Genomic DNA, 21,686 nt, shown 5'->3' on the forward strand with positions numbered 1-21,686 from the left:
GCCTTATATTCAGAGAGGCGTGCCTTATATTCAGAGAGGTGTGCCTTATATTCAGAGAGGCGTGCCTTATATTTAGAGAGGCGTGCCTTATATTCAGAGAGGCGTGCCTTATATTCAGAGCGGCGTGCCTTATATTCAGAGCGGCGTGCCTTATATTCAGAGAGGCGTGCCTTTTATTCAGAGAGGTGTGCCTTATATTCAGAGATATAGTATTGTGGGGACACGTGGTGCCTTGGGGGGGGGGAAGTAATAGTTTTGGGGGTATATAGAGATATGATCGTGAAGATAAGATATGGAGGGAAGGGTAGAGAAGGGGGCTGCTGCGGACCCTGTGGCACGCAGGAGTACCTGCGGTTTAATTGGTAGGTAGCGATAAGACAGAAAAGTCCAAAGAAATACACAGGTAGGTATGTACGTGCTGCCCCTACAGCTAAAAATGTAATATAGAGGTATAGAGGTTTTGGAGTTTACCTCTATATTACATTTTTAGCTGTAGGGGCAGCGCATACATACCTATCTGTGTATTTCTTTGGACTTTTCTGTCTTATCGCTACCTACCTTATATTCAGAAAGGCGTGCCTTATAGTCAAAAAGGCGTGGCTTATATTCAGAGAGGCGTGCCTTATAGTCAGAGAGGCGTGCCGCAGCCTCCAAATCACAGAAAATTTTCTCTCAAAATCTTCCTGAAGCAAAAACCATGGCAATATCTGCTGTATGAACTGTCCCTAAGAACGGATAATACCCTAAAGTGTGATCCTTCATTGTTCAAACATTAAAGTCAATCACTCATCTAGACTTTCACTGGCTGCCAACTTATTCATTACTTAGGGGAGCATGGGGGGCCCAATCCAAATGACATCTGACCCCTGTGTTGTAATAGATGTCTATGAAGTATGAGGGTTTTCATAGCCCCAGTGATGTAAAGACAATACAAATCTAGGCTGTGGTATCTGTTTCTTTCAGGTCTTCCAGAGACGTTATGATGGTTCAGTGGATTTCCTCCAGAATTGGGAATCTTACAAGACAGGATTTGGCAGTCGTCTATCTGAGTTCTGGTTGGGGAACGAAAATATTTCTAATATTACTTCATCAGGTAAGAGAAGCTTCCTCAAAGGCAGAGCAGAAAGATTTGTTGTTTGGATGGTATAAGAGAAATCTACATTATAGATACATAAAGGAAGCTTTATGTATCACTACTGACAATAGATGATGTCACAGCTTATCTCCTCCCCTCCCTGTACAATGACCTCTATATAGTGTAGGGGTTCAGCTCAAACGTGGGGGTCGGCAATGACAAAGCTCTCTTGGACAGCAGGATTAAAGTTGAAACTGTGCATTTATTCCAGCAAAAAAAACAGCAGTAACAAACAAAACATCAAATAAAAATCCTTGCCTGTCCGGCTCTAACTAAACACTTGGCGGCCCTAACTAGCCACTGGAGGGCTTCTCCCTGCCAGCATGAAACATACGTTCAGTAACCCTGTGTCACTCACGTGTGGCTCTCACACAGTCCAGCCTCTGTGTCTCCAGGTAGAGAGCGTCTTCTGACTGCTCCACACCCTTCTTTAAGGGATTGCACACCTGGTGCATTATTAGACTCATTAGAAACTGGATCCTTTGGTCTGGAGCAATGATCACACTTCTGTCTCCACTCCAGCAATTAGAGTCCTGTACCAGGTCTTCCAAGAGACCAACACATGGAAAACAGCTTCCTTTTTGTCCTAATTCACACTGCGGTCGCTGTAATACAAATGAACACTCATTTTCTCTCCAATTCAATAGTGACTTTGTCACAATAGATAACAATGACCCATCATTACATCACTACTGACAATAGATGATGTCACAGCTTATCTCGTCCCCCTCTCTGTACAATGATATCTATATAGATAACACGGACCCATCATTACATCATTACTGAAAATAGATGATGTCACAGCTTATCCCCTCCCCCTACCTGTACAATGACCTCTATCTAGATAACACTGACCCATCATTACATCACTACTGACAATAGATGATGTCACAGCTTATCTCCTCCCCCTCCCTTTACAATGACCTCTATATAGATAACACTGACCCATCACTACATCACTACTGTCCATAGATGATGTCACAGATTATCTACTCCCCCTCCCTATACAATTACCTCTATATAGATAACACTGACCCATCATTACATCACTACTGACAATACATGATATCATAGCTTATCTCCTCCTCCTCCCTGTACAATGATCTCTATATAGAGAACACTGACCCATCATTATATCACACAGCTTATCTCCTCCCCCTCCCTGTACAATGACCTATATATAGATAACACTGACCCATCACTACATCACAACTGACAATAGATGATGTCACAGATTATCTCCTTCTCCTCCCTGTACAATGACCTCTATATAGAGAACACTGACCCATCATTACATCACTACTGACAATAGATGAGGTCACAGCTTATCCCCTCCCCCTCCCTGTACAATGACCTCTATATAGATAACACTGACCCATCATTACATCACTGCTAACAATAGATGATGTCATAGATTAACTCCTCCCCCTCCTTTTACAATGACCTCTATATAGATAACACTGACCCATCATTACATCACTACTGACAATAGTTGATGTCACAGATTATCTCCTTCTCCTCCCTGTACAATGACCTCTACATAGATAACACTGACCCATCATTACATCACTACTGACAATAGATGAGGTCACAGCTTATCTCCTCCCCCTTTCTGTACAATGACCTCTATATAGATAACTTTGACCCATCACTACATCACTACTGACAATGGATGATGTCACAGCTTATCTCCTCCTCCTCCCTTTACAATGGCCTCTATATAGATAACACTGACCCATCATTACATCACTACTGACAATAGTTGATGTCACAGCTTATCTCCTTCCCCTTCTCTGTATAATGTCCTCTATATAGATAACACTGACCCATCATTACATCACTACTGACAATAGTTGATGTCACAGCTTATTCCTTTTCCCTCCCTGTACAATGACCTCTATATAGATAACACTGACCTATCATTAAATCACTACTGACAATAGATGATGTCACAGCTTATCTCCTCCCCCTCCCTGTACAATGACCTCTATATAGATAACACTGACCCATCATTACATCACTACTGACAGTAGATGATGTCACAGCTTATTTCCTCCCCCTCCCTGTACAATGACCTCTATATAGAAAACACTGACCCATCATTACATCACTACTGACAATAGATGATGTCACAGCTTATCTCCTCCCCTTACCTGTACAATGACCTCTATATAAAAAACACTGACCCATCATTGCATCACTACTGACAATAGATGATGTCACAGCTTATCTCCTCCCCCTCTCTGTACAATGATAACTATATAGATAACACTGACCCATCATTACATCACTACTGACAATAGATGATGTCACAGCTTATCCCCTCCCCCTCCCTGTACAATGACCTCTATCTAGATAACACTGACCCATCATTACACCACTACTGACAATAGATGATGTCACAGCTTATCTCCTCCTCCTCCCTGTACAATGATATCTATATAGATAACACTGACCCATCATTACATCACTACTGACAATAGATGATGTCACAGCTTATCTCCTCCCCCTCCCTGTACAATGACCTCTATATAGATAACACTGACCCATCACTACATCACTACTGTCCATAGATGATGTCACAGCTTATCTACCCCCCTCCCTATACAATTACCTCTATATAGAGAACACTGACCCATCATTACATCACTACTGACAATACATAATATCATAGCTTATCTCCTCCTCCCTTTACAATGGTCTCTATATAGAGAACACTGACCCATCATTATATCACTACTCACAATAGATGAGGTCACAGCTTATCTCCTCCCCCTCCCTGTACAATGACCTATATATAGATAACACTGACCCATCACTACATTACTACTGACAATAGATGATGTCACAGATTATCTCCTTCTCCTCCCTGTACAATGACCTCTATATAGAGAACACTGACCCATCATTACATCACTACTGACAATAGATGATGTCACAACTTATCTCCTCCTCCTCCCTGTACAATGACCTCTATATAGATAACACTGACCCATCATTGTATCACTACTGACAATAGATGAGGTCACAGCTTATCCCCTCCCCCTCCCTGTACAATGACCTCTATATAGATAACACTGACCCATCATTACATCACTGCTAACAATAGATGATGTCACAGATTATCTCCTCCCCCTCCTTTTACAATGACCTCTATATAGATAACACTGACCCATCATTACATCACTACTGACAATAGTTGATGTCACAGCTTATTCCTTTTCCCTCCCTGTACAATGACCTCTGTATAGATAACACTGACCCATCACTACATCACTACTGACAATAGATGATGTCTCAGCTTATCTCCTCCCCCTCCCTGTACAATGACCTCTATATAGATAACACTGACCCATCATTACATCACTACTGACAATATGCTGCATTGAAGCACTGGCAGCTTCTGTTTCCTCACTATCCCATGTATTGGGCGGTCTACTAAAGGTTTTCATGTCCTCCTTGTTATATAGTGTCTCCTAGATGGGCTCATAGGTATTGACATTCAGTTAAAATTGGACTACTATATGCCCGAAAATAGGATACAAACACAACGGTGGCTCTCCATCTTTTGAATAATTCCCACATATTTTATCCATTTTTTTCATTATTCCGATTTGCTCTCCTGTTACATCTGCAACTAACGCAGCTATGGCTTATGAACACAGGCTACAAAAACTAGCCTCTATTTTTGGACAGAATCCAGACAATACAACCTCCCTTCTAACAAACTATAAAGAACATTTGCATCAATGGGAGAAACTATCAAAACAAGAACTTCGTGTATGGTGGGACCATAACACCCTTAGATCCTACCTTGAATTGGACCTTGTCCCCAGAGGCTTAAGGATCTACAAAACTCCCACCACTGTTTTTTGTGATGAATTTCAGCAAAAATGGAACGATATCCTATCCAAATGTTCGAGTGAACTAATGCAACTTATTGTCTCTTATGAAGAGAAAAAACTAATAGATCTAAAGGAACAAATCTCAGTTGTGGAGGAACAATTAATAACGTTTAAAGATGATCTGGACTATATACAACTACGTTCCAAGATACAGAAAGATCTGGACATGACAGAAGAAGATATAACAACAACAAAGAAAAGGAAATATGCAAGGGACGTGGAAGATTATGCCAAAAATCAAATTTATGATTGGAAAATAAACCGTCCTAAAAATTATAAAAACATCAAATCCATCTTGAAAAAAAGATACGACTCACAAGCTTCAGATGCTTCGGACACCCAAAGAAAAGTAAATTTTACGTCTTCTGAAGGCGAAACTTCTGACACACAAGCGAATAATGTCAAAAATCCACCGGGTAACAAAAGAAGATATACTAAGAGTAAAACTCTCCCCAATAACCCATCAAAAAACGGGGCAAGCGAAACAGACGAAGAGGCAATAGAAAGGAGATATACAACACGCAAAACCAAGAAATAGATAACAAACTTGAATCGTTTGACAATGTTATTATACTGTCTCCTACTATTCTATCAGAAGATCAACTATCTGTTTTGGCAAAAGGTCTGAATTATGTGCCATCTCAGAATTTCGATATTTTTCAAACCTTACTTGATGTGAATCGATTTGTGAGGATGCTCACTGTCAAAAGACATTTTTTTGTCGATGATCCTGTTTCTGAAACGTATGCTTGCTCCATGACTAATGCTCTTTCTACTTCCCAGGTGGACAATGAATTCACTGACCTCCTGTTTCACGAACAGAATGCCATTCTGGACCTACATGAGCTCAGTGAATTTACAGATATTCCAACGGTTGACATTTCTAATGTTAAGTATGCCATGACTAATAATGAGTTTTACCCCATAAAATCTAGGGTACCTGCGCTTGATGTGTTTCAAATACTTGTAGAAAGGGAATTACATACTTTAAATAAAACTACACAGTCTGCCAGAAACACGAATAAATATAATCTCAATGGTGCACAATTTAGAGCTATGCATACACTAAAAGATAATACCCATCTCATAGTTCGCAAGTCGGATAAGGGGGGCTCGGTTGTGGTATTTGATTCTGGATTATACACACAATTGGCAAGAGATATTTTATATGACCCAAATACATATGTCAGATTACGGTCAGACCCTACGTCCTCCACCCTATGTATCTTAAACCAACTTGTTAATGATGGTCTAGCTTTGGGAGTTTTGGATGCTAAAACAGCCAAGTATCTGGTCATTGAGAATTCCAGCATGCCTGTATTTCATGGCCTCCCCAAAACTCATAAAAATGTTTTTCCGCCTCCCCTCCGTCCAATCATCTCAGGCATTGGGTCTCTCAATGAGCGGCTCAGTGCCTGGGTTGATTCGCACCTACAACCTCTTGTAGTGAGAACTCCAGGGTTTCTTAAGGACAGTTCAGATGTATTACGCACGTTTGATGATTTCAAATGGGAAAAGTCATTCTTATTTGGTACCTGCGACGTTGTTAATTTATATTCATGTATCCCCCATACCCTGGCCATCAAGGCCATCCATTACCACCTCAACAGATATAGTCTATTTGATTCCGATTTAAAAATGTTTCTACTTTCCTGCATTGAATATCTACTTAACAACAATTTTTTTATGTTTAATGGAGAGTATTTTTTACAAATTTGTGGCGCCCCAATGGGCTCAAAATTCTCCCCATCACTAGCCATACTTTTTGTGGCGTGGTGGGAAGAGAGAACTATTTTTTCCACTTACAACCCCTTTTTACGAAATATTATTTTTTATGGAAGGTATGTGGATGACATACTGATGGTATGGCAGGGTGATGCAATATCATTTTCGGATTTTGTCGTGTACATCAATGAGAATGACTTTAATTTAAAATTTACATCTGAAACACCCTCTTCAGCTATACACTTTTTGGATATAAATTTAAGAGGCATACCAAACAAAGGAACTGTTGTTACCACTATGTTTTCGAAACCACTAGCAGGCAACTCCATTTTGTCGGCATCCAGCAGTCATCCACCCCACACTGTGCACGCAATTCCGTACGGTGAATTTTTACGAGCACGACGCATTTGCTCCACCGATGCGGAATTTCGTACACAATCATTTAATATCGAAAACAAACTTAAAAAGAGAGGGTACTCTCCAACCTTGTTGAAAAATGCTAGGGAAAAAGCCGGAAAAATAAATAGGAAAAAGTTACTGGAGAGAATGATAAACCCTATTTCTGATTCAGTTGATACATATATACCTACCTTCAGTACTCCGTATAGCGCACAATTTAATAGTATTAAAAACATTATTCGGAAATATGTCCCGGTATTAAATCAAGACAATGGGGGTCATTTACTAAGGGCCCGATTCGCGTTTTCCCGACGTGTTACCCGAATATTTCCGATTTGCGCCGATTGTACCTGAATTCCCCCGGGTTTTTGGCGCCCGCGAATTTGGCGCATCGGCGCCGGCATGCGCGCGACGGAAATCGGGGGGCGTGGCCGAACGAAAACCCGACGTATTCGGAAAAACCGCCGCATTTAAAAAAAAATTTGTGTCGCGAAAATTTCACTCACCTTCATCCTGGGTAGGCCGGTGTATTTCGAGGCATTCCAGCGGACTTCAGCGCAGCAGCGCCACCTGGTGGACGTCGGAGGAACTGCATTGATGAATCCCGGCCGGACCCGAATCCAGCGCAGAGAACGCGCCGCTGGATCGCGAACGAACCGGGTAAGTAAATGTGCCCCAATGTCTTGTGCGAGATCATGAGAAATGGCCACAGAAGTGTTGCCAAGCGTGGCAAAACGCTTGGCAACATTTTGTCGCCTAGTGTCCCCAATACGAATGCCAAACCCCGTAGTTGGCTGTCGATGACAGGTTTTTTTAAATGTGGAGGCAACAGATGTAATGTTTGTGTTTTTGCAGCTAATAAAACAGTAGAATTCACAACTGACACGGGTGTCAGTAGAAAGATAAAAACTCTCATTAACTGCAACACACAGTACGTGGTGTACATCATTCGCTGCACATGTTGTTCTGTCATCTATGTTGGATGCACAATACAGGAGTTAAAAACAAGGATAGCTCAACATTTAACCAGCATAAAGAATGCCTCAGGAGCTGCCAAACATTTCATAGAGGCACACAATAAGAACCTTAGTGGTTTTTCCTTCTGTGGCATTGAACATGTTAATCGACCCTTAAGGGGAGGTAATTGGAGAAAACTCCTCCTCAGGAGGGAGGCTTTTTGGATCCTCGCACTAAATTCCAGGTATCCTCACGGTATGAATTTTAAGAATGACCTGTCATATATTTACTAACAACTTTTATGTGAACAAGTTTATGTATCTTTGATATATCTTCTATATATTTATGTCTACATTTTTTGTAAACTATATACAAGTTAACTGTTATGTTGACGCCCATGTTGCTGGATGTGATGTTGGCAGCCACTAATTGTTCAGGTGTACCTCAGGGTTTAAAGGTTTGTTTTTAATGTTGCAGTGCATACCATGATTAAGGCTCCGCAGTGAGCTGAAACGCGTAGGTTTTTTTTTTGCCTTTGTAACCTGCACCGTCTATGCACTTATTTTGTGCGTTTTAAATGGATATTTAATAAAGCGAATTTTTGAATTTACAACACGTGCTCCGGCTACCACAGTTCTTTCCTTGGATACTCTACTTGCCAGACGCCGTTGCAGCACCTGCTCTGGAGAACCCCGACATCCAGACCTGCCAAGGGAAATGTGAGTGTACTCTTTTTTGGACTGTTCACTACTGACAATAGTTGATGTCACAGCTTATTCCTTTTCCCTCCCTGTACAATGACCTCTGTATAGATAACACTGACCCATCATTACATCACTACTGACAATAGATGATGTCACAACTTATCTCCTCCTCCTCCCTTTACAATGGCCTCTATATAGATAACACTGACCCATCATTACATCACTACTGACAATAGATGTTGCCACAGCTTATCTCCTCCTCCTCCCTGTACAATGACCTCTATATAGATAACACTGACCCATCATTACATCACTACTGACAATTGATGATGTCACAGCTTATCTCCTCCCCCTCCCTGTACAATGACCTCTATATAGATAACACTGACCCATCACTACATCACTACTGTCCATAGATGATGTCACAGCTTATCTACCCCCCCTCCCTATACAATTACCTCTATATAGAGAACACTGACCCATCATTACATCACTACTGACAATACATAATATCATAGCTTATCTCCTCCTCCCTTTACAATGGTCTCTATATAGAGAACACTGACCCATCATTATATCACTACTCACAATAGATGAGGTCACAGCTTATCTCCTCCCCCTCCCTGTACAATGACCTATATATAGATAACACTGACCCATCACTACATCACTACTGACAATAGATGATGTCACAGCTTATCTCCTCCCCCTCCCTGTACAATGACCTCTATATAGATAACACTGACCCATCACTACATCACTACTGTCCATAGATGATGTCACAGCTTATCTACCCCCCCCCCTCCCTATACAATTACCTCTATATAGAGAACACTGACCCATCATTACATCACTACTGACAATACATAATATCATAGCTTATCTCCTCCTCCCTTTACAATGGTCTCTATATAGAGAACACTGACCCATCATTATATCACTACTCACAATAGATGAGGTCACAGCTTATCTCCTCCCCCTCCCTGTACAATGACCTATATATAGATAACACTGACCCATCACTACATCACTACTGACAATAGATGATGTCACAGATTATCTCCTTCTCCTCCCTGTACAATGACCTCTATATAGAGAACACTGACCCATCATTACATCACTACTGACAATAGATGTTGCCACAGCTTATCTCCTCCCCTTTCCTGTACAATGACCTCTATATAGATAACACTGACCCATCATTACATCACTACTGACAATTGATGATGTCACAGCTTATCCCCTCCCCCTCCCTGTACAATGATCTCTGTTTATATAATAAATTGTGGTTCTTCAAGGGTAGTAAAAGAAAATATGTAAAATTCACTACAAGGCTATAATAGGCTCCATCTCTGTGGATTAAGGTGTAACAGTTTGTAGTAATTTAGATTTGCTTTCCTCACAGATAACTGGGAGCTGCGCATTGATCTCCAGGACTTTGATTTCATAAACTCTTTTGCTAAATACAGTTCATTTAAAGTGATGGGAGAGAGTGAGAAATACAAGCTGGTGCTTGGGGGCTTTACTGGTGGGAATGCAGGTAAGAAGCAATGGTGTAATGGTGGATGTGTGGTAGACAGGTTATGGCTGTCTCTATAATATACTTGTGTCCTGCTGCAGGAGATTCTCTGTTGTACCATAATGGGTTGATGTTCTCCACCCCGGACCAAGACAATGATCCTGATCCTACAAATTGTGCAAATGTGTACAAGGGAGCCTGGTGGTATAGGCGATGTCATTTTTCCAACCTGAACGGGCTCTACCTTCCCGGGAAACATGACACTTTTGCTGATGGGATTAATTGGCATTCAGGGAAGGGTTATAACTAGAGATGAGCGAACATGCTCGTCCGAGCTTGATGCTCGGTCGAGCATTAGGGTACTCGAAACTGCTCGTTGCTCGGACGAATACTTCGCCCGCTCGAGAAAATGGCATCTCCCGCCGTTTTGCTTTTTGGCGGCCAGAAACAGAGCCAATCACAAGCCAGGAGACTCTGCACTCCACCCAGCATGACGTGGTACCCTTACACGTCGATAGCAGTGGTTGGCTGGCCAGATCAGGTGACCCTGGGATAGACTAGCCGCTGTCCGCGCTGCTCGGATCATTCTGTGTCTGGATGCCGCTAGGGAGAGAGCTGCTGCTGGTCAGGGAAAGCGTTAGGGTGTTCTATTAGCTTACTGTTAGGCAGGAGTGATTCTCAAAGAACCCAACAGCCCTTCTTAGGGCTACAATAACGTTCTACTTTTTTTATTTTAATTTGCATCTAGTACCATTTTGTGAGGAATTAGCAGGGGGACTTGCTACCGTTGTGTTTAGCTCTTAGTGGCACACATATCCATAGCAAAGACCGAAGTGGGAAAATTTAGTAGGGGTTGGATTTCAATTAGGCACTAACTCAGTGTCATCTCATCTGGCATAGTAGTGTGCTTTGATACTTGGCTAGAAAATAGCCATAGGAGAATACAAAGAGCTTACTTACGCCTACAGTAGCGTTCTATATATTTGATTTCTGGTTGATCTGCTGGTGGCTGTACTTTCTGCAGTGCATGTAGTAGCCAATTCTGAGCAATTTGTAGTGAGACTTGCGACCGCTGTGTTCTGCGCTTAGTGACGCACATATCCATAGCAAAGACCGAAGTGGGAAAATTTAGTAGGGGTTGGATTTCAATTAGGCACTAACTCAGTGTCATCTCATCTGGCATAGTAGTGTGCTTTGATACTTGGCTAGAAAATAGCCATAGGAGAATACAAAGAGCTTACTTACGCCTACAGTAGCGTTCTATATATTTGATTTCTGGTTGATCTGCTGGTGGCTGTACTTTCTGCAGTGCATGTACTAGCCAATTCTGAGCAATTTGTAGTGAGACTTGCGACCGCTGTGTTCTGCGCTTAGTGACGCACATATCCATAGCAAAGACCGAAGTGGGAAAATTTAGTAGGGGTTGGATTTCAATTAGGCACTAACTCAGTGTCATCTCATCTGGCATAGTAGTGTGCTTTGATACTTGGCTAGAAAATAGCCATAGCAATAGGATAGCATTGTTTGGTTTTAAAAACTCAAAAAAAAACAAAAAACACAAAAAAAAACAAAAAACACAAAAAAAAACAAAAAACACAAAAAAAAAACAAAAAAACAAACAAAAAAAAAAAGTTATAACTCTCATTTTAAAAATGTTTAACCCGAGGGCTAGGGGTAGAGGACGAGGGCGGGGACGTGGGCGTCCAACTACTGCAGGGGTCAGAGGCCGTGGTCCTGGGCGGGGTGAGACACCACCTGCTGATGAGGGAGCAGGGGAACGCCGCAGAGCTACACTCCCTAGGTTCATGTCTGAAGTTACTGGGACTCGTGGTAGAGCACTGTTGAGGCCAGAACAGTGCGAACAGGTGATGTCGTGGATTGCTGATAATGCTTCGAGCAATTTGTCCACCACCAGTCAGTCTTCCACGCAGTCCACCCATGTCACCGAAATCGCCACTCCTCCAGCTCCTGCACCTCAGCCTCCTCCCCCCCAGTCTGCCCCCTCCCAGGAAAATTTGGCATTTGAACCGGCATACTCTGAGGAACTGTTTTCTGGACCCTTCCCACAGTCACAAACCACTTGTCCGGTTGCTCCTGAGCAATTTTCCGATGCCCAGGTTTTCCACCAGTCACAGTCTGTGGGTGATGATGACCTTCTTGACGTAGTGGAAGTGTGTAAAGAGGTGTCCGACGATGAGGAGACACGGTTGTCAGACAGTGGGGAAGTTGTTGTCAGGGCAGGAAGTCCGAGGGGGGAGCAGACTGAGGGCTCGGAGGATGATGAGGTGACAGACCCAAGCTGGGTTGAGAGGCCGGGTGAACACAGTGCTTCTGAGACGGAGGAGAGTCCTCGACCAGAACAGGTTGGAAGAGGCAGTGGTGGGGCCAGACGGAGAGGCAGGGCCAGAGCTGGTGCATCAGCGCCAAATGTGTCAACTAGTGAAGCTCCCGTGGCGAGGGCTCTTGCGGCGAGGGCTAGATCTTCAGAAGTCTGGAGGTTCTTTAAGGAAACACCGGATGACCGACGGACTGTGGTGTGCAACATTTGCCAAACCAGGCTCAGCAGGGGTTCCACCACTACTAGCTTAACTACCACCAGTATGCGCAGGCATATGAATGCTAAACACCCCACTCAGTGGCAACAAGCCCGTTCACCTCCGGCCGTGCACACCACTGCTCCTTCCCCTGTGTCAGCTGCTAGTCAGCCCCCTGCCCAGGACCCTGCCACAAAAACCCCATCGTCGCCTCCACGATCCTCCACAGCATCCACCAGCGTTCAGCTCTCCATACCCCAGACGCTGGAGCGGAAACGCAAATATAGTGCAACCCACCCGCACGCCCAAGCCCTTAATGTGCACATCTCCAGATTGCTTAGCCTGGAGATGCTGCCCTATAGGCTAGTAGAGACCGAGGCCTTTCGCAACCTCATGGCGGCGGCCGCCCCTCGGTATTCGGTCCCCAGCCGCCACTACTTTTCCCGATGTGCCGTCCCAGCCCTGCACCAGCACGTGTCAGACAACATCATCCGTGCCCTGACCAACGCCGTTTCTGACAAGGTCCACCTGACCACGGACACGTGGACGAGTGCTGCCGGGCAGGGCCACTATATATCGCTGACGGCACATTGGGTTAACTTGGTGGAGGCTCGGACCGAGTCTGACCCTGGGGCTGCTCATATACTGCCGACGCCGAGGATTGCGGGGCCTACCTCGGTCCAGGTGTTTCAGGCCTACTATGCCTCCTCCTCCTCCCACCCCTCCTCCACCTCCTCCTCCGAACTACCATCCGTGGGCACGGCGCCATCAGTCGGTAGCTCTAGGCACAGCAGCAGTGCCGTCGCTAAGCGACAGCAGGCGGTGCTCAAACTGCTGAGCCTAGGCGACAAAAGGCACACCGCCCAAGAGCTATTACAGGGCATCACGGCGCAGACTGATCTGTGGCTGGCACCGCTGAACCTCAAGCCGGGAATGGTTGTGTGTGACAACGGCCGTAACCTGGTGGCGGCTCTGCAACTCGTCAGACTGGCACATGTGCCATGCCTGGCCCATGTGTTAAATCTGATAGTTCAGCGTTTCCTCAAGACATACCCCAATCTGTCTGATTTGCTCACGAAGGTGCGCCGCATCTGTGCGCATTTCAGGAAGTCCAGCCCAGATGCTGCCACTCTCAGGGCAGCGCAGCGCCGCCTCCAACTGCCCGCTCACCGACTGTTGTGCGACGTGCCCACGAGGTGGAATTCAACACTGACCATGTTATCCAGAGTTTACCAGCAGCGCAGAGCGATTGTAGACTGCCAGATGTCAACTTCCACCAGAACTGGTAGTCAGGTCAGTCAGCTTCCTCAAGTCTACAATGAGGAGTGGACGTGGATGTCTGATATCTGTCAGGTGCTGAGTAACTTTGAGGAGTCAACACAGATGGTCAGTGGCGATGCCGCCATCATCAGCCTCACCATCCCGCTGCTTGGCCTGTTGAAAAACTCTCTGGTCAGCATGAAGTCGGAAGCTTTGCGCTCGTCACAAGAGACAGGGGAAGAATATTCCCTTGTTGATAGCCAAAGCACCCTCAGGTCTGTTTCTCAGCGCATATCGGAGGAGGTGGAGGTGGAGGAGGATGAGGAGGAAGAGGAGGAGAATGTTGGCGAGACACAAGAGGGGACCATTGTTGAGTCCTTCACTGTTCAGCGTGTATGGGCAGAAGAAGAGGAGTTGGAGGAGTTGGAGGAGGAGGAAATGGACAGTCAGGCCAGTGAGGGGAGTGAATTCTTACGCGTTGGTACTCTGGCGCATATGGCAGATTTCATGCTAGGCTGCCTATCCCGTGACCCTCGCGTTCAAAGAATTTATTCCAGCACCGATTACTGGGTGTTCACTCTCCTGGACCCACGGTACAAGCAAAATCTTCCCACTCTCATCCCTGCAGAGGAAAGGAGTGTGAGAATGCATGAATACCAGCAGGCCCTGGTGCACAAGCTGAAACAGTATTTCCCTTCTGACAGCGCTAGCGGCAGAGTGCGTAGTTCTGCGGGACAAGTAGCGAGGGAGAGTAGGCGAGCAGGCAGCTTTTCCAGCACTGGCAAGGGTACGCTTTACAAGGCTTTTGCCAGCTTTATGTCACCCCAGCAAGACACTGTCACCTGTCCCCAGTCTCGGCAGAGTAGGGCTGATCTTTACAGAAAGATGGTGAGGGAGTACGTAGCTGACCATACCATCGTCCTAAATGATCACACAGCTCCCTACAACTACTGGGTTTCAAAGCTGGACATGTGGCACGAACTGGCGCTGTACGCCTTGGAGGTTCTTGCCTGCCCTGCCGCTAGCGTCTTGTCCGAGCGGGTTTTCAGTGCAGCTGGTGGCATCATCACCGATAAGCGTACACGCCTGTCGACTGACAGCGCTGACAGGCTGACGCTTATTAAAATGAATAAAGGCTGGATTTCTCAGAATTTCCAATCTCCACCAGGTGAAGGAAGCTCAACCTGAATAATTGATCCACTCCTCCTCCTCCTCATTTTCCTCCTTCTCCTCCTCTTTGTACAGTAAAGCAGAGGAAAATGGCTATTTTTTGACAGGGCCCACTGGCTCTTGCTATAGTACTTCATGCATTTAATTTTTCTGGAGGGCCACCTACCCGGTCCTCTGTTTGAAACAATTTTTGTGAGTGCCACATACAGGCACTCAATCTATTCCATTTTACTGGAGGGCCACCTACCTGCTCCTCTGGTTTGAAAAATTTTTGGGACTGCCACATACAGGCACTCAATCTATTCCATTTTACTGCAGGGCCACCTACCTGCTCCTCTGGTTTGAAACATTTTTGGGACTGCCACATACAGGCACTCAATCTATTCCATTTTACTGGAGGGCCACCTACCTGCTCCTCTGGTTTGAAAAATTTTTGGGACTGCCACATACAGGCACTCAATCTATTCCATTTTACTGCAGGGCCACCTACCTGCTCCTCTGGTTTGAAACATTTTTGGGACTGCCACATACAGGCACTCAATCTATTCCATTTTTCTGGAGGGCCACCTACCCGGTCCTCTGTTTTAAAAAATTTTTGGGACTGCCACATACAGGCACTCAATCTATTCCATTTTACTGGAGGGCCACCTACCTGCTCCTCTGGTTTGAAACATTTTTGGGACTGCCACATACAGGCACTCAATCTATTCCATTTTACTGGAGGGCCACCTACCTGCTCCTCTGGTTTGAAAAATGTTTGGGACTGCCACATACAGGCACTATCCAAATTAAATTGTCTCCATAGCAGCCTCCACACGTTGTCTCCATTGCTACCTCCAAAAGTCGTCCATATAGCTGCCTCCATACATCGTCCCTTTATCAAACGAGGTGTGTCAGGCAGAAATTTGGGTTGTTTTCATGGATTCCACATCAAAGTTGTTAACTTTGTCGCCACCCTGCTGTGTTATCCACAAAATTTACTGGCAAACTTTTACCATTTAGGGATATTATTTCAGCGCTTCTTGCGCATCTGTTTACATTCCCCTCACCCGGCATATCCTAAACTTATAAGAACGCTACTACACTTGATCTTATACAAAAGGTTCTTAGAAGTGCTGTTTGGGGAGTAGCCTAGAGACAGGGGCTTGGATTGGCGAAAGCTCGCCTGGCAGCGGAGCGCCAGCTCCATGCGCATCATGCGCTTCTTGCGCATCTGTTTACATTCCCATCACCCGCCATATCCCAAACTTATAAGAACGCTACTACACTTAACTTGGTGCAGGCTGGGACCGAGTCTGACCCTGGGGCTGGTCATATACTGCCGACGCAGAGAATTGCGGGGCCTACCTCGGTCCAGGTCTCAAAGGCCTACTATACCTCCTCCCACCCCTCCTCCACCTCCTCCTCCTCCGAATTACCATCCGTGGGCATGGCGCCATCAGTCGGTAGCTCTAGGCACAGCAGCAGTGCCGTCGCTAAGCGACAGCAGGCGGTGCTGAAACTGCTGAGCCTAGGCGATAAAAGGCACACCGCCCAAGAGCTATTACAGGGCATTCCACATCAAAGTTGTTAACTTTGTCGCCACCCTGCTGTGTAATCCACAAAATATACATGCAAACTTTTACCATTTAGGGATATTATTTCAGCGCTTCTTGCGCATCTGTTTACATTCCCCTCACCCGCCATATCCTAAACTTATAAGAACGCTACTACACTTGATCTTATACAAAAGGTTCTTAGAAGTGCTGTTTGGGGAGTAGCCTAGAGACAGGGGCTTGGATTGGCGAAAGCTCGCCTGGCTGCAGAGCGCCAGCTCCATCCCAAGATTCAACTAACATAGTTGCAGCACCTTTAATCTACTACTAGTTCACTGCCTCCATAATAATAATAATAATAATAATCTTTATTTATATAGCGTCATCATATTCTGTAGCGCTTTACAAATCATAGGAAACAAATACAAATGTAATATAAAAAGAGCACAACATTTGTATGGAACAACAGGAGTGAGGTCCCTGCTCGCCAGAGCTTACGGTTTATGAAGATGATGGGGTAACACGAGGTAAAAGAATATTTAATGGTCAAGCCATTCTTCTTAGGGAATAGAAAAAAATATAATAAATGGAATTGCTGTCGCTTGAACCACTCAGCCGTCATCTTATATACCAGGTCCAGGGTGAATGGGACTGCAGAGAAGTCTGGTGCCTGTTGGTTGCTGGATAACAGATGGGAGGACGACACAGGACGGGTTAGTAGAAGAGTTAAAACTTCATGCAGTTAATGAGTGTTATAGGCTTGCCTAAAGAAATGGGTTTTAAGAGCACGTTTGAAACTTTGGAGGTTAGGTATTAGTCTGATAGTCCGGGGCAGAGCATTCCATAGAATTGGTGCAGCTCTAGAGAAGTCTTGGAGACGCGAGTGGGAGGTCCGCACTAGGGTAGAGGTTAATCTAAGATCACTGGCGGATCTAAGAGCACGGGTTGGGCGATAGACTGAGATAAGAGAGGAGAGGTAGGGGGGTGCAGCATTATACAGAGCTTTATGGATGAGGGTTATTATTATTTTAAACTGTATTCGAAAGGAGACTGGCAGCCAGTGCAGCGACTGGCATGAACTGTAAGCATACATGGTCCCCTTATCAAACGAGCTGTGTCAGGCAGAATTTTGGGTTGTTTTCATGGCTTCCACAACAAACTTGTTAACTTTGTCGCCACCCTGCTGTGTAATCCACAAAAAATACTGGCAAACTTTTATCATTTACCGATATTATTTCAGCGCTTCTTGCGCAGCTGTTTACATTCCCCTCAGCCGCCATATCCTAAACTTATAAGAACGCTACTACACTTGATCTTATACAAAAGGTTCTTAGAAGTGCTGTTTGGGGAGTAGCCTATAGACAGGGGCTTGGATTGGCGAAAGCTCGCCTGGCAGCGGAGCGCCAGCTCCATGCCAAGATCCAACTAACATAGTTTTAACTGCAGCACCTTTAATCTACTACTAGTTCACTGCCTCCATACATGGTCCCCTTATCAAACGAGCTGTGTCAGGCAGAATTTTGGGTTGTTTTCATGGCTTCCATGTTAACTTTGTCGCCACCCTGCTGTGTAATCCACAAAATATACTGGCAAACTTTTATCATGTACCGATATTATTTGAGCGCTTCTTGCTTACCTCCTTTGGTTCCTCTCTACCACCCATTGGTTTGAAGCCTGAGTCCATTTAGGGTATGTCGCCATGACACTCTCTAGCCTGCTGCCGCTGCCTCTGCATGCCGTCCCCTATAGTGTCAGGGTCAATTATTGGATGTTTTAGATGCTATCTAGCTTCATTCTGTCACTCTGTCATGGCCATGCTGTTGCCCATAATTTTGGCATAATGTTGCGATTATGCAGCCTCAGAGGCATCCATGCAGGGGCAGCCTGCTGTTTCCTGTCCATTTCCGTGGTGTTTCCATCCTTTTCTGAGGTTCCCAGGTGTTTGGCCAAGCTTCCCTGTGCAGAGCCTTGGTCCCCTTGAAAAATGCTCGAGTCTCCCATTGACTTCAATGGGGTTCGTTATTCGAGACGAGCACTCGAGCATCGGGAAAAGTTCGTCTCGAATAACGAGTACCCGAGCATTTTAGTGTTCGCTCATCTCTAGTTATAACTATTCCTACAGGAGATCAGAGATGAAAGTCAGACGTGTGAAGTAAGGAAAAGGCTCAGTACTAGAGTCATCCTCTTCTGGGAAGTTCTGATACTATGGGGGTCATTTACTAAGGGCCAGAATCGCGGTTTTTACGGCGGGTTACCAGAATTTTTCCGTTTTGCGCCGTTTTCCCCCGAATTGCCCCGGGATTTAGGCGCACGCCATCGAATTGTGGCGCATTGTCGCCGGCATGCACGCAGAGGAAATCGGGGGGCGTGGCCGTACAAAAACCCGACAGATTCAGGAAAACCGCCGCATTTTTTAAAAAAAGGTGTCGCTGGACACGCGCTTACCTTCACCCGGCAATGAATCGTAAACTCCGGCGGGCCTCGGCAGACTTCAGCACACCAGTGCCACCTGGTGGACGTCGGAGGAACTGCCTTAGTGAATCGCCGGAAGACCCGAATCCTCCACAGAGAATGAGCCACTGGATCGCGAATGGACCGGGTAAATAAATCTGCCTTATCGTCGATTCACTAAGGCAGTTCCTCCGACGTCCACCAGGTGTCACTGCTGCGCTGAAGTCCGCCGAGGCCCACCGGAGTTCACGATCCATTGCCGGATGAAGGTAAGTGCGTGTCCAGCGACACTTTTTTTTTTTTAAATGTGGCGGTTTTTCCGAATCCGTTGGGTTTTCGTACGCCCACATCCCCCGATTTCCGTCGCGTGCATGCTGGCGCCGACGCACCACAATCCGATCGCGTGCGCCAAAATCCCAGGGAAAATCGGCGCAAAACGGAAAAATTCGGGCAACCCGCCGTAAAACCGGGATTCGGGCCCTTAGTAAATGACCCCCTATATGTCTCCTTGTTTCTTAGGTATTTGTAAGTAGAAAATGTGGTTGATAACCAATGTGGCACCACCATAGGTCCTGCAGGGGTTGTCACCCATCTTTATAGGAGTTGGCATGTTCTGAATTAGTTTGGGAGATAAAATTACATTAATTTGCAATTTCTAAGTCTGGGGCAGTTTGTATTAGGCCTTATATTTAGTTATTTAATGATTGTAGAGGAAATGTCTGGGAAGCCGATATATTGTAGACCCTCCTCCGTATCCATCTCATTGTATTTACCTCTGGACACTTCTTTACATGGACCTTCTTCTGTTTTGACAAAGATAAAATATAAATAAAGTATATTTTATCAAAGCATTTCTTCTTCTTATGTCTTTTTTTGCTTTAATATCTACAATTACCATAAAAGAGTAAACAAAAAATGTTGTGTAGGGAATGTGCTCACTTGGACAGGTGAGATGATTGCTGCATCCTTCTGGGCTTTGTGGGCTTGGGGGAAGCTGGATTCCCTTTGGTACCTGAGTGGTTGGCTGACCGTGGCCTAGGGTCAGGGTCGCTGGGTACCGGTATAACAGGCCTCATCCACACTGGGAAGGTATCTGGCAGTTAGATTTGCAAATGAAGAGGGAGATGCTGTGGATGGATGATGAGTTCTCCCTTCGACACTCCCAATGTGTAGGCAGGCTGGCAGTTGCAAATTTCGTCCTCCTCAGGCCAGGAGCTATTAGAGAGATTAATCCCCTCTCCAGAAAGGTTCTGGAATGATGTAATTGCAGCTGTAGATACTGCCTGGAAAGGAAACAGTAAAATTGGTGTAAGTAATTATCCAATGATGTGGCTGTATTGTTAGCTGGAGTGTGATTGGAGAGGTGCTACCACCTGACCAGGGGGAGTATAAAAAACCTCTGCTGGGTGGAAGCACATGGTCTAAGTGAGGAGCCAGTGTGTGCAGCACAACTTCAGTGCAGCCGCAGATACTAATCCCAGGAACTGTTGGCCTCAGGCCTTGGGGCCTGAAGCTGCAACTTTTACAATCTAGACACAGCTCCACCTCAACTATCCTATCCTGCATCTACTATCAGGCTCGTGCACCATTCCTGTGGATCACTCTCCATGACCACTCCAGAAACCGAAACCTGCTGTTGCCTGTTCTGGCCCTTTGCCTGGTGCTCAATAAAGAACTGTAAGTTTATTTGTGCAATGTTGCCTCCGTCTGATCCCTGGATACGGCTCTCCCCACCACGGGCTTCCTCATCCATCACCCAGGGATTCCCCCTAAAGACACTTCAGGGGTTACCCCAGGGAGAACCAGTACATCAGCCTCTCCCTCCATATTTTTTGCACACACCACCTGCTGGAGACCTGCCAGGCTGTAGGACAGCCCTCCGGTCCCCATAGAAAGTACCGTGACAACAGCGTGCCCTAAGCCGCAATAACTAGCCACTCTGATATTCTGGGCCCCGGCTGCCTCCAGGCCCCAAGAAAAGGCTAGGCCCCGGTGGGGGATGTTGCATAGGTGTAGGGATCCCTGTGTGGATGGTAAATGGGGTGTCTATGCAGGGATCACATGGAGATAAGGGATGTGAAGCATAAGCATATAGTTCCTTTATTCCAGTAATAAACAACAACAGCAGATAACGATTCAACTGGTTTAAGGTGGCTGGTTGGATGGTGTTCGACAAAGGTTGCTCATAGCCTGGTATAAGTAGCTTCACGCTGGAAATGAGTGGATGCTTCAGCAGCAAGGTTTTAGGTAGGTTCTTGCAGAGCACTGATGGCTGCAGACCAAATGGTTAGAAGTGCTGGGCAGCAGGCCTCAGACACATCTTATCATCAGGAATCAATCTCTGAGGAGACTGGCCTGGAACTTTCCATCCCAATGGGTTTTTATAAAGGCA

General features: G+C 45.4%; 1 protein-coding gene across 1 annotated transcript in view; it reads left to right on the forward strand.

Moving 5' to 3' along the window:
- LOC140076471 (ficolin-2-like) overlaps positions 1-18,999 on the forward strand; it is a 47,859-nt gene extending 28,860 nt beyond the window's left edge. Inside the window, exons 9-12 of the mRNA XM_072122998.1 lie at positions 964-1,093; positions 10,231-10,365; positions 10,446-10,643; positions 18,947-18,999. Of these exons, the coding sequence (XP_071979099.1) occupies positions 964-1,093; positions 10,231-10,365; positions 10,446-10,643; positions 18,947-18,999 (516 nt within the window). The remainder of the gene's footprint in view (positions 1-963; positions 1,094-10,230; positions 10,366-10,445; positions 10,644-18,946) is intronic.
- Positions 19,000-21,686: the final 2,687 nt, after the last annotated feature.

This window comes from Engystomops pustulosus, chromosome 9 (assembly GCF_040894005.1).
Source record: "Engystomops pustulosus chromosome 9, aEngPut4.maternal, whole genome shotgun sequence".
Classification (NCBI taxonomy): domain Eukaryota; kingdom Metazoa; phylum Chordata; class Amphibia; order Anura; family Leptodactylidae; genus Engystomops; species Engystomops pustulosus.